This window comes from Oncorhynchus masou, chromosome 10 (genome assembly GCF_036934945.1).
Source record: "Oncorhynchus masou masou isolate Uvic2021 chromosome 10, UVic_Omas_1.1, whole genome shotgun sequence".
NCBI lineage: Eukaryota > Metazoa > Chordata > Actinopteri > Salmoniformes > Salmonidae > Oncorhynchus > Oncorhynchus masou.
Window position 1 is genome coordinate 14,824,867 of NC_088221.1, and position 12,659 is coordinate 14,837,525.

General features: G+C 41.7%; 1 protein-coding gene across 2 annotated transcripts in view; it reads right to left on the reverse strand.

Annotated features, from left to right (window-relative positions):
- Window positions 1–1,292: 1,292 nt before the first annotated feature.
- Window positions 1,293–12,659, reverse strand: part of stk39 (serine threonine kinase 39) — a 29,761-nt gene continuing 18,394 nt past the window's right edge. For both annotated transcript variants that reach the window (XM_064975964.1, XM_064975965.1), the window contains 4 exons: window positions 5,086–5,138; window positions 4,873–4,941; window positions 4,468–4,532; window positions 1,293–2,454 (listed from right to left, as the gene is read on the reverse strand). In XM_064975964.1, coding sequence (XP_064832036.1) covers window positions 2,380–2,454; window positions 4,468–4,532; window positions 4,873–4,941; window positions 5,086–5,138 — 262 coding nt within the window. In that variant the 3' untranslated portion in view covers window positions 1,293–2,379. The remainder of the gene's footprint in view (window positions 2,455–4,467; window positions 4,533–4,872; window positions 4,942–5,085; window positions 5,139–12,659) is intronic.

Below are 12,659 nucleotides of genomic sequence, written 5' to 3' on the forward strand. Positions count from 1 at the left end.
GGTTGTTGTGATATAAAGTATGTTTTTTTACATAAAAAAATATTCATATTTGAAAAGTAATGAAACCTATTCAATGCCCTTTATACTTGGTGACCCTTAAGAGGAAGGGGATATCTACTCAATTGCACAATTGAATACATTCAACTGAAATGTGCCTTCTGCATTTCACCCTAACACTCTGAATCAGAGAGGTGCGTTAATCGACATCATCGGCGCCCAGTTGTTGTTGGGGGTTAACTGCCTTGCAAAAGGGTAGAATCGTAGCTTTTCGCCACATTGAGGGTTCAAACCAGCAACCTTTTGGTTAGTGGCCACTAGGCTATCTGCCACATTCATGTTGATTAAATTTGTTTAGGGGTTAGGTTTGTTGAATTACTGCTGATTGTATGGATTTTCATGTTCATCTAATTTTATATTCATCAACAAACTCGAGTACCATACACAAAATGACATACAGCAGAAAACATTGTCATAGTTCCATGTGAAAGAGGGCATTTGTAACATTTTGGATTTTCAGTGGATCTAGGCAGTTCAATTCACCTTAGGTATCTTCCAAACATCAACATGCCAAATACTGTATGTAATAAATGGAGACACTATTTGGCTGAAAGGACACCTCACCTCCTTTTACATACATACTTGGGAGAATTGACCTTGACAAGGTTGCCTAACCTGTTCTAATTCACATTAGCACATTGTAATGTTAACATTTACAGTTTAGTAATTTAGCAGACACTCTTATCGAGAGCGACTTACAAGAGCAATTTACATTAAGTGGCAGATTTTTCACCTCATTGGCTCGGGGTTCTCGACCCAACGCTCTTCTTAACCACTAGGCTACCTGCCACCCATGTTTTGTATTATGACACTCCGCTTTGTACAGAATGACTTCAGTTAGGTAACGTTTATGAAAATCAACACCAAATCAACTCAACACAACTTTAGTTTTAATAATAGCAATTCATTTGTTGCTCCTCTGCAGAAATGTTTTTAATCAGCCGATTACAGAACAAAGATAATATGCGTAAATGGTACAACTACTGTACATAGAAAACACAATAACTTACCTCTTGAAATAACGTATTTAGAACAAGTTAATATTTGTTTACCACTTTCAATACTTTAGAAAATAATTTAGAGCTACTGTACTTGTTTTGGACAAATGAATGGCTCATCAACATTTCAATAGTTTCCTTTGGGTTTCGTTTGCGGATGCATTGTTATACAGTACATTTCAGAGAATAATATGTGGGAAAAAACATCTTGTAGTGCAGTAAATCAGAGCAAGAAACTGAGTTTTTCAAGATTTTATCAATTAATTTGGCTTCGGGAAAACACATTAACTGAAGCATATTACAGAATTAAGGTTTGGGTTATGGTTCAAATCACCATTATGTAATGACAAAGAATACAGGTTAAATTCTCATTACAATTCATAACACAAGTCTCCCAGGGCTAAGCATTGTTTTGTCAGGTGCATATAATCTGCCCCAAAAGTGCATTGTAGCTTGTCCTTAACTATTGACTTGAGAAAATACTACCATTGAGTTGTATCACTGCTGGAATATAGGCATGTATGTTTGTGAAATGGTCCAAACAAACAAGTTCTGCTGTTCGCGGTCTCACACATTACCTACGTTCTTAGGCACAGATCAATGAACAAGGCACCTCTAGCATTTTTAAGCATCAACACTGTCTTATGAAGAAGCAGTACATTTTACACGTCAGCAGGGCTTCCGTCACTTTCACCGAAAATGGGTCCCATAAATGTATTGGTTTACTATCATCTATACACAGTACAGTTAATTCCTTTTAAAACATTCATTATGTTAATCACGAAAATGTGCTTTTTTTTCTCCGTCAATAAAATAAATCGTACATTCTGAACAGGGACTACGATACAGACCGCTGAGGAACATTTCTTTATCTCAAATGAGTGGTCTGACATGGAAGTTGAAGAATATATTTTTCACTGTGAAAACACAACAGTGAGAAACAAATAAAAGGCATTCTCAATGTAATAAATAATAGTAAGAGTTTCGCTGAAAGCAGAGGTACCATGATAAAAAAAAACAAAAAAAACAACAACTCCTAAGCCACTTTGTTTTATCCTCAGCTACTACCGCCTGTGTACATCTTTAGTTTCCTGGACTGAATCCTGGTCCGTCCGCTGGTCTGGCCTGGGTGGGGGTACTTGGTGGTGGAATGTCGTCGGGGAGTGGGGGCTAGCTGAACTGTGACAGAGCTGGGCATCAGGGCAGGGAGGGGAGAATGGAAGAAAGGGAGAAAGGGGTGTGTCTGGTGCTTCTCGGTCTGTCTGTCTGTCTGCTCTGACCCACCTCCTCCATCTCAACCGCTTTGGCCATGATGAGGGGGGCATCAGCTAACACTCAGCTGGGCGAAGCCGATCAGCTTCACGTCATCTGCGATCTCCGTGTCATCACAGCCAGAAACCTGATGGAGGAACAGATTAAAAGGGTTGGCTGGGGACCATAAGATCCTATCAGCCACCTACACAGCAAGATTACCAGACATAATCCAACACCCAGTGAACAGCTGTACCCTAACAATGAGGATCGGTTTTGTCACTGATCCTACTTTAAGTAGTAAGCTACTGTTTAACGGATTCATATAATTTGTGACGTGTTTGGTCTTAAAATCCTTTACAGCCAAGAAAAAAAGTTGAGCACAGGAGAGATTTGTCCTCTCGTAATAGGACACGAGAGCACGGTAGAGAAATTACAGTCCTTCAAAAGATGAAACGCCAAGGAAACATTTATGGAGAGAGCTTTCGCAGATAGACAGTATTTTTCCCTACAGCCAAGGTAGAACAATGTTATTCATCCATTTAATAATAGAACACGCCTCATATCCTCAGAGATGGCGTCTTAACAGCCCTTTCAATTACTACATCAAGTTATTTCCCATTACTGTTGTGACTAGAACCATGTCTCGAGACATCATGTGGAACAAACGATGCAAAACGCACAACGATCATTTGCCTTCAGGTATTCATTTCATCGATTAATTAATAATAGTATGATGCGACAGCTTTCCACTGTGACTGGTTGCAGAGCAACCCACAGCACTCTTCTGTGTTATGTGCGTTGTACTGAAAAATAATGGTCTTTGTTAAAAGCTCTATGACCATGTGGCACAGGTCTCTGTTGCGTTTAATTAGGACGATATAGGCAGTCCTTTAAAACAAGACTTTTTATATGTGCAGGACTTCTAAAAAGATGGTTTCAGCAGGCATGCCTTTCTTTTTTTAAGAAACACATAATTACTTTGTCCGCACTTGCGTCACTGGCACTGATTACTCCACTAAAGGCCTCCAAAAAACTAGAGAAAAGCGCTGATGAAATACAAGTTGTATTTTATCGACAGGTTCACTTGAGACTGAGAGTTTCTACTGCTAAATTCTAAACTAATTATGCTCCTATGCTTGCCCCACAAGTAGGCCTTATTACTGGCAACATGCATTCAGATTGGTTTGAGTGGAGTCCCTGTGAGGCAATCGATATCCCTTTTTCACTTCACTATCCCCCCTGGAAGTGGTACAGTGTGAGTCAGTGGCCCAATATCTGCCCGCCTCCAGCAATTTACAGCAGAGCATGGAGAGGGGCTCTGTCTCTCCCCGGCGTCTGTGGCTGCAGCTGTCTGTGTAGAGGCCGCAAACATAATTCAGTGTTTCTGGTCGATATTTGGAGTTGAGTGGCTCTGTGTGACTTTGTGCCGCCTGGACTAGAGCAGTGTGTTAACAAATAGAAGTGGGAATGTGCTCTGGCCAATATATATATATACACACCCGGGCCAGGCCCCAGCCAGCAGCACAGTCTGCCTGCTGCCCCACTAAGTCCTCTGATGCAGTTCTGCACTCCAGAGAGTCTCCAGCGACATTCACCATCTGCCGATAAGACATGGCAGAAAGGGCGGACAGTGATGTACTGTGACCCACCGCACAGATGTTGTTTACCTCATCCACGCCATCTAAAAGGGCGCTCGAAAATAACCCTAACACTACGGCAAACCACCCGGGATTGTCATTAATTGCTTCCTTTTAATTATTCTCCGTAGAGAAATTGAATTGTTTTGCTCGGTGTGGATCAATGTAAATCCCATCGCGCCGTGCATGGGGGGAAGCATACGTGCAGATTAGGAGCGTCACCCATCAGTTACCCCACTTAAAAGGACAAAGCCAGTGCTGCGACACGCCTGTCATCACAGATTTCTCCCATTCTCTAGCACCACCGCTCATTTGGGATTTGAACGGTGTGTCTATTTCCAGACATCACAACCCTAGAGCATTGTCCTTTAACATACATATTATGACAGTACATTTTCTCAAGTCAATCCGTCGGTGTGATGTAACGTTGTGTTTTTGTTTTTTTGGAAGCATCCCGCTCTTATTTCGCGTAGCTATCTTGAGACATGAGTTAGTGTGACATTTACCGTCTGGGTACTCACCAGTTTAAAGGTCAAAACTTTGTAGGTGGTCGGGTCATCTACAATCTTCTGAAGGTTAGCCGCAACTGCAAGGTAATGTTATATATATAAAGAATGCACGCGTTAATAGTGTTGTTACACAGTCACATCAGATAATCACAGATCACATTCATTAATCAAGACCGTATGGAGCTGCTCTTTTGCTTCACATTGACTTTGAGAGGGATATGATTATTTTGAAAATACCAGACCGGGGTCAAATACATTTGTCATAACCGTTCCTAAATGCTTTAACTGTGCTTGACTTTGTTTGCCCAGTAAAATAGTCCCAGACGTACAAACTCCAAGCTAAATCAAGCACACCTCACGCGGAAAATACACCCTAAGCCCCGCAGAATAACAGAAAAACAAGGATGAGACATTTACCGGCAGCAACATCGTGTCCATTGACAAGACCAGCTGAGAACAGTTCCTGGGAAACCCCAGTAGCCGTGTCTACGGAGAGACACACAGTATTACAACCAGGTGAGAAGTAAACATGTGACCAACGGTACTACAGTACACTTCAATACCAAATGCAATAACGGGCGCTAATAACAACATTATAACACGAGCTGCTTCACTTTGTGCAGCTTTTACCTCGTCCAGGAGTGAACTCAAAGCGGATGTCATTCAGCTCCTTCCTGGAGTTCCTAAGAAGAGAGATGAGAAGCTGATTAGTATAAGATGTGCCCAACAGGCTGTCCTCCATAGGAACAGACAGGAGGTCCAGGACCTAGTTCGTCTGGTCCCAGATCTGTTTGTGCTTTAAGACAACTATGGCATGACAATAGTCAGATGAGTTGGCTACTACAGCGCAAACAAATCTGGGACCAGGCCAAGACTCCCTGAACGGTCTATTTCATTTAGACTGTCTGAGGAGGCTCCTGACAAGCGGACCCCAAGGAATAGTGGAATGGAAAAAGACATCCTGGCTGCCACATCCACACTTTAACACTACAAGTCTCTAGGCTTAACACACTGGGTCATGTTAAGCAGATCAGATTTTCTTACTAACTGCTTAAGTCAGTGTTACTACTAGCTACTCTAATATCATTCCTGTATTTACTGACAACACAGTTAGTGAAGAATTAGTGCGGAAATGTTCATCTTTGCATGTGTCTTGTGCATATGAAATAGGCAGCATTGTAAGCTCAATAAATACATGCTTTTATGATGCATTGTAAGTCTTGTGTAGGGTTCCAAAGAACAGCTGATGGCTACAGTAAACACCATGTTTATAGTGCATCGGCCAAACCCTCACTCTGCTCCGTGTACCAGTGGGGCATATACAGTATACAGCCTGACAACATGTATGTAGAAGTTCTCTCTGCACAGACAATAGAAGGCTAACATGATTATGCAAAAAAAGGATATATATATATATATATGTATGTATGTATGTATGTATGTATGTATGTATGTATGTATGTATGTATGTATGTATATATATACACTTTTTTTGCATAATCATGTTAGCCAATGGGTTCCATGAAGTAGATATTGTAACTGTGCTAATGCAATCACGTATTTGCAGCTGTGGAAGATTGACAGATTTGGAAATTTGATTTGGATTTGAAGTGTTCTTGCAGTGGAATGACCAGAATAAGGAAATACATATTTCCAGCAATATCTCATGCCCATTTGAATCACTATGGTTACACGTACTATGTTTAAAGTCCCGCAAACAGTGTAATTGTTGTTGTCCGTCGAAATACAAAAGTAGTCCGAACATATTTTTAAATGACCGTTAATGACAAACATGTTCACAAGCCTCATTTGAATTAAACCATAATTACATTTTCACAAGGACTTTAAGTCATTGGTAAAGCTAAAATGAGTTATAATTAATAAAAGCATGTCTGAGGTATACTCCTGCCTGAAGTGTTTCCACAATCTCAATGTCCTTGACCTTTTTATATAGCTCTGGTTTAGGAGAAAAAAACAGATGAATTCCTACATGAATGCAATCTGGGGGATTTTCATATTTGTCACCTGTACATGATTGATCCTTTACTGAGGTCAGATGAGGTGTCGGAACGCAGCTGAAACAGGGAATATTGAAGCTCAGTTGCAATTGTATTATTGGTCTTATGTAAAACGTGTAGAATCTTTTCTTCTTCCAGAGGGTGATAGAAGCAAAACAGCAGAAGGTTGGCTGAGGATAATGGTGTAAAAAGGGCTTTAGTAGTTCCGCATTTTAATGTAGAGCTCACATATGGCTCAGAACTACTGCAGCCTATTCATTTATACAGCTTTCTTATGCAGCAACTTCAATCCAGCAAGACAAGACAATGCCTCTCCTAAGAAACTGCATGATAGGCCACATTAAGTGAAAGTCCATCCTCATGTCTACCCTATGTTAATTTTACGCTGTGCAACCCCGGGTAAATTCTCTCTAACATTTCCATTAATACAGAACATGGTGAATTTAGTCCTAAAAACTACTCCCTACACAATGGCTGATGGGTGTGACAGCTTTTGTACAGTGTCGTGGGAGTGGATTCATTTGGGCTGTAATTAAGATGCATAAATCACATCCATCTAAGCCCACCTGCTAGCTCCCGATTCACATTTCACAGGGCATGTTGCATGTAAGTAACATGCTCCGATACATCATTGAGGGCTGATTTAGTTCTGAGAGAGAGAGCGAGAAAGAGAGAGAGAGAGAGAGAGCGAGAAAGAGAGAGAGCGAGAGATAGGATTTCCATCAGCTGCCTGTGAGTCAACTTTACTCATCCAATTCTGCAGATTCGCAGCTAGAGAGAGGAAGTCAGGGGTGAAACCTGAGCATAGCAGATGGATGTAGGATGTCTGCAATCTCTCCATTTCATCCACGGACAGTGTGAGAGCGTGCTGTAAAGGGATGCTGTAACCACACCTGTGTCAGAGGGCCTGAGCCCGGCGTCTCTATTTGCCTACTTAGTCCTGCTCCAGAGAGATTGGCAGCAGATGCCTGGAAAGTCTCTGTCAGATTATATTGTGGAGGGTAAATAAACCGCACACACAGATTGAGAAACAGTTTAGAAGTTTTCTTTTTTCTTTTAAAACTTCAGTATTCCAGAGTCTTGCTACCAGTGTTAAGATTTTCCTAAATAACTGTGTAAAGTTTTAAGTTTCATGTTTTATCAGCACAGGGACAGTATAAGACCATGATTTTGCTCAGTCATCTTCAAATCCCAGCATACCACACCCTCCAAATGAAACACCAGAGATGCCAGTGGGCACTAGCAAGCATTAGGGAGATAGGAGTGTTTACTCGGTAAAGCATGAACTACAATAACTCTTGGGTGTATAGAGGGGTGTTCTATCTGCTAAAACAGATTTCCCCTGGTAGGCAATGGGAGCTCAGGCAAACACTTGACTGGCAAACACTGGGACTAAGGACTTTCTCAGACTAAAAGAGAAGTGACAAGTTCGCAAGTTTACATTACAGTAACAGGCCTCGCCGAGGGTACTTTCGCGAAATCTCTAGGCAATCTCACGTAGTGAAAAGAGGCTCTGAGAGAAACTGCCAGTCTCAGGTCCCTTGAGTACCTCAGGTAATGTTAGTCTAAAGAACACATTAACACTTCTGAACTGCACTCTGTAACTGAAGCTGTTTACAGTCTGTCCTGACCAGAATTATGATTGGTATGTTGGGGAAAGTTCGGTGTAAAGCTCTGAGTATTTACCGCAGTTCAAGACCGGGACCAGGTAAAACAGACGGTCTGTTGTGTATCGACTAGTCCTCTAAATCCTGTGGAGCAGTGACAGGGGGGTCATTTCTTAACACACCAACAAACACAATCAATACACACACCTGGGGGTAAACTGGGGAGTGTTTGGAGTCCGATGAAAAGTACTTCAGCGTTTTAGCCTAGAAAATGCCTACATGAATGGGCCCACAATGTGAGAGGAGACCGTGTTAATGTGCCAGTAATTCATTTGGGATGGATTGTGCTGGCATGTAATTTTGCTTTCTCATATTTTGGCTTCCTGGTGGAGGAAAGTATAGCTCATAGTTGTCTATATATATGACTCATTGAAAGGGGTTTAATTGAGCAATAAGGCCTGTGGGGGTGTGGTATATGGCCAATATACCATGGCAAAGGGCTGTTCTTATGCACAACGCAATGCAGAGTGCCTGGATACAGGCCTTCACTGCGTTATATTGGCCATATACCACAAACCTCTGCGGTGCCTTATTGCTATTATCAACTGGTTACCAATGTAATTAGAGCAGTAAAAATAAATGTTTTGTCATACCCGTGGTATGTGGTCTGATATAACACAGCTGTCAGCCAATCAGCATTCAGGGCTCGAACCACCCGGTTTATAATTCAGTTTAAACACTACAAAGCACAATAGCCACATATGCCTGGAGCACTGTTGGTTCATTGGTTGACTTCTGTCCTCCCATCATTACATATACAGTGCAATCAATCAGCAAACAATTGCCAGTGAAGATGACGTGTCAAATGTACAAAATAACATTTTTCAACACCCAGGTCATTCAAAAATGTCCTGTTGTTCTTATTGTCTTTTCATTTCAGGTTCCTGACGGTTCAAGTCCCCCAGTGTGTCTGAGATCCTTTCTCTGTTTCAGACATACATCAACATCCCAACTGAATACAGTTCTCTAAAGAGCCTTCATCAACGGGTTCACAATAGCATAAATCCTTTTCTAATCAGCCTTAACACCCTCATCAGTTTTGGGAAGAGAATTGATTGTGCTGTGTTGTTCTTTCAGATGCAATTAAGTTTTCCAATTAGCTTTCTATTTTTCCCAAGAGAGCCACCACCCCAATACCACCAGAACTCTGTTCATGATTTTAGTCTTCGGCGAGGCAATTGTTGAATTAAACCATAATTACGTTTTAATCTGCATTGATTATCGTGATTACAAAGCGGAAAACTTTGGAAAAGCAACAAGATAAATCTTATAATCATTGTATGGAGGAGTATTAGTAACAGGCTGCAGATCAATCACAGATTAAATTATTAAGATGTATCCATAAGAGAGTGATTACTGTAATGCCATTGTGACTGGAGAGAGATATAGCTGGCACTGTTCTATGTGGGCTCTAATAATGCTATAGGTTTCAGGTTGAATCAGGTCGGATAACTGCAATTCTCCTGCTAATCCCCCTATGGACATTCAACCCACCGACTTCTACTCTGCCCCCACCCCAACAACATTCATCACTGTTGCAGTTGTCATTATTATTTTATTATTAAAACGTGTGTTGTTTTTATTTCACTCAATGTACATGCTGCTGCTTCCCCTATGGTCATTCCACCCCACCCCCTCAACAGTCTTTATCCTGCCTCTACCCCAATGGACATGCATCACTGCTACAGTTGTTATGATATATATGAGCTGCTCTCTTTTTATGACAAATTTTCATTATTTCACTTCACTTAGTCCTGCATGTTGGACGCCTAAGATTCCCCACTGTACCCTGCAATCCCACCTGCAACCCTGTATTAAACATGCTGGATCTCGTTCCCCATCTGTTTTCCCACAACACAAATGGGATTTGAATGGAAATTAACTCCAGTGACGTCACTTGTCCTCCCATTATGTTAACTAGATATCAAGCAAAGAATTGAGTAAGAATTGTAAGAATTCCCAAGCTCCGTTGGGATACCCTATAAAATACGCAAAATAACATTCATTTCTGTGATTCCTTTGCTCCCCCTAACACGCATATTCAGTACCCTCAGCATGTTTTCTACACTTAGCCCTTTGTACTTCTTCCCCTCTCAAACTCTTGACTTTTCTTCAGTTTAGCCTTAATCCTGCTGTCAAGCGCTCAATAAATCCAGACTTAAAGAATCTGTCCTCACAAGTATGGTTGCATCACAAATAGCACGCTTCAAAAGTAGTGCACTAGGGAATAGGGTGCCACTTACCTCCCTGCACTGTATCTGCTAATAAGGACCTACTGTTTGTCACACACATATGAAGCCAGTAAATGTGACCAGTGACCATGTCATCTCCTGATCCTCTGGGGACTGTGTACCAGCAGACCTCTTTAGGCTGGTGTATTACAAACTGTAGTGACATGGAGGTTTTCTGTCACGTGAAAAGTGACGATGAGTGCACATGATAGTGTTATAATGTAACGCCGTTGTATCACTGCACAGATTACAGCATATTCACAGAGCTGTGAAATGCGACCAATATTATTCACCCCTGTACAAAGGTACTGTATCTTCCCAGCGAATCAAATGTAATGTAATGCTCTGTCAAGTGCTTCCAGGACTACTTTTACAGTTCGTGGACTAAACAGGGCTATAGAGAAACCTCTATTCAAATACATCGACGTCGTATTTCTCCATAATGCGTGTCAAAACCGATTGCAATAGAGCCCCATTCATTATCTCTATCTCTAGCTCTATGGGAGATTGGGAGTTGCATTTGAGTTTATCTGAAGTCCTTCGGGCTAAAAGAGGGCTTGAAATTGAGAGGCCTGATAAATGAGCTGCTCTCTATTGGCTGCTGCCAGACAGGGGCTGGCTGTTTCAGCACAGATCAGAGGTGTGGATCTTGTCAGTTGACTTTTGACTTAATCTACCAAGACACGTCACTGAAATCCATTTGCTGTGGAGAGGCTGCCCTCAGCGCAGAGCAGGATAGGTTTAATACATAGCACATACAGCTAGCCACTTTATCTCTCTGAGTTTGGGCTGAGTTTGGGCTGATTCTACAGTACATCGCTCCCCATACGCTGCAAAGAAAAACAGGCTCAAACGCCTGCAATGAATGGAACTCTGGTCACTGAGAAATAGCTACAGCCCCACTGCTCACAGAAGCGTTCATTTATTTACATGTCAGGGTTAGAATAATTACACTTCTCTAGTAGCCAACCTTCTAGTTGGCCTGCTGGTGTGCAGTGGAGGGGAAGGCTTTGTGTTGCGCAGGGGGCCTGGGGAGGCCTCTTCAGATGCTGACTTATCTCATCGACCCAGAGTCTACTCTGCACCCAGCGCGGCATTCAGCCCATCAGGGAGCAGAAGGCAGACTTTAAAATGTCCAGAAACACTTCATTCTCTATGTCTGGGGCAGACATCTTAACGCGCATGTGCGCAGTTTTGCACATTTGCCTTGCATATTCTGCTTTCAGACAATGGGTTTAAATCTGCTTCCATTTTGCTGAGGGGGAAGAGAAAAGAATCTCAATGCAATGCAATAAATATAAGCTACATTCTTCTTGGGAAAGGATTTGAGTGCTGAGAGGAGTGTTGAGACCAAATCAACACTAATTATCATATCATAAAAAAGACCACATATATAAACAGTGATAAGTCTGAGCCTAAATCTAATCCTAAACCTATTCCATATTGGTCACAAGTCTTGCTACAGCCTTTAATTGTGTTCTAGCAATAGGTCTTTAACCTGGCCAGTGGCTGAAAATGTCTGGACGAGCTGAAATTAAGGTTAAGTCAGGTCAGGTCAGTGTTGGTGAGTCTGGTGGCAGCACAAGTCATTAACAGCCCTCTAATTCAGGGATGGGCAACTGGTGACCCGCAGATCTATTCCCCCCCCCCCCCCCCCCAACAAAGTATATACACTATATAAAACATTAAGAACACCTTGCTCTTTCCATGACAGACTGACCAGGTGAATCCAGGTAAAATGATTAATTAATTTGTTAAATCCACTTCAATCAGTGTAGATGAAGGGGAGGAGACAGGTTCAAGAAGCCTTGAGACAACTTGAGTTTCAGAGGGTGAATGTGCAAGACAAAATATGTAAGTGCCTTTGAACGGGGTATAGTAGTAATTGCCAGGCACACCGGTTTATGTCAAGAACTACAGCGCTGCTGGATTTTTCATGCTCAACAGTTTCCCGTGTGTATCAACAATGTATCAATGTATCAATCAACAATCTAGCCAACTTTACACAACTGTGGGAAGCATTGGAGTCAAATTGGGCCAGCATCTCTGTGGAGCGCTTTCAACACCTTGTACAGTCCATTCCCTGACGAATTGATGCTGTTCTGAAGGCAAAAGAGGGAGCTGCAGCTCAATATTCCTAATGTTTGGTATACTCAGTACTGAACAAAAATATAAACACAACATGTAAAGCGTTGGTCACATGTTCCATCAGCCAAAACGTTTTTATTTTAAGAAGAAATGTTCCATATGCACAAAAAAACGTATTTCTCTCAATGCACAAATGTGTT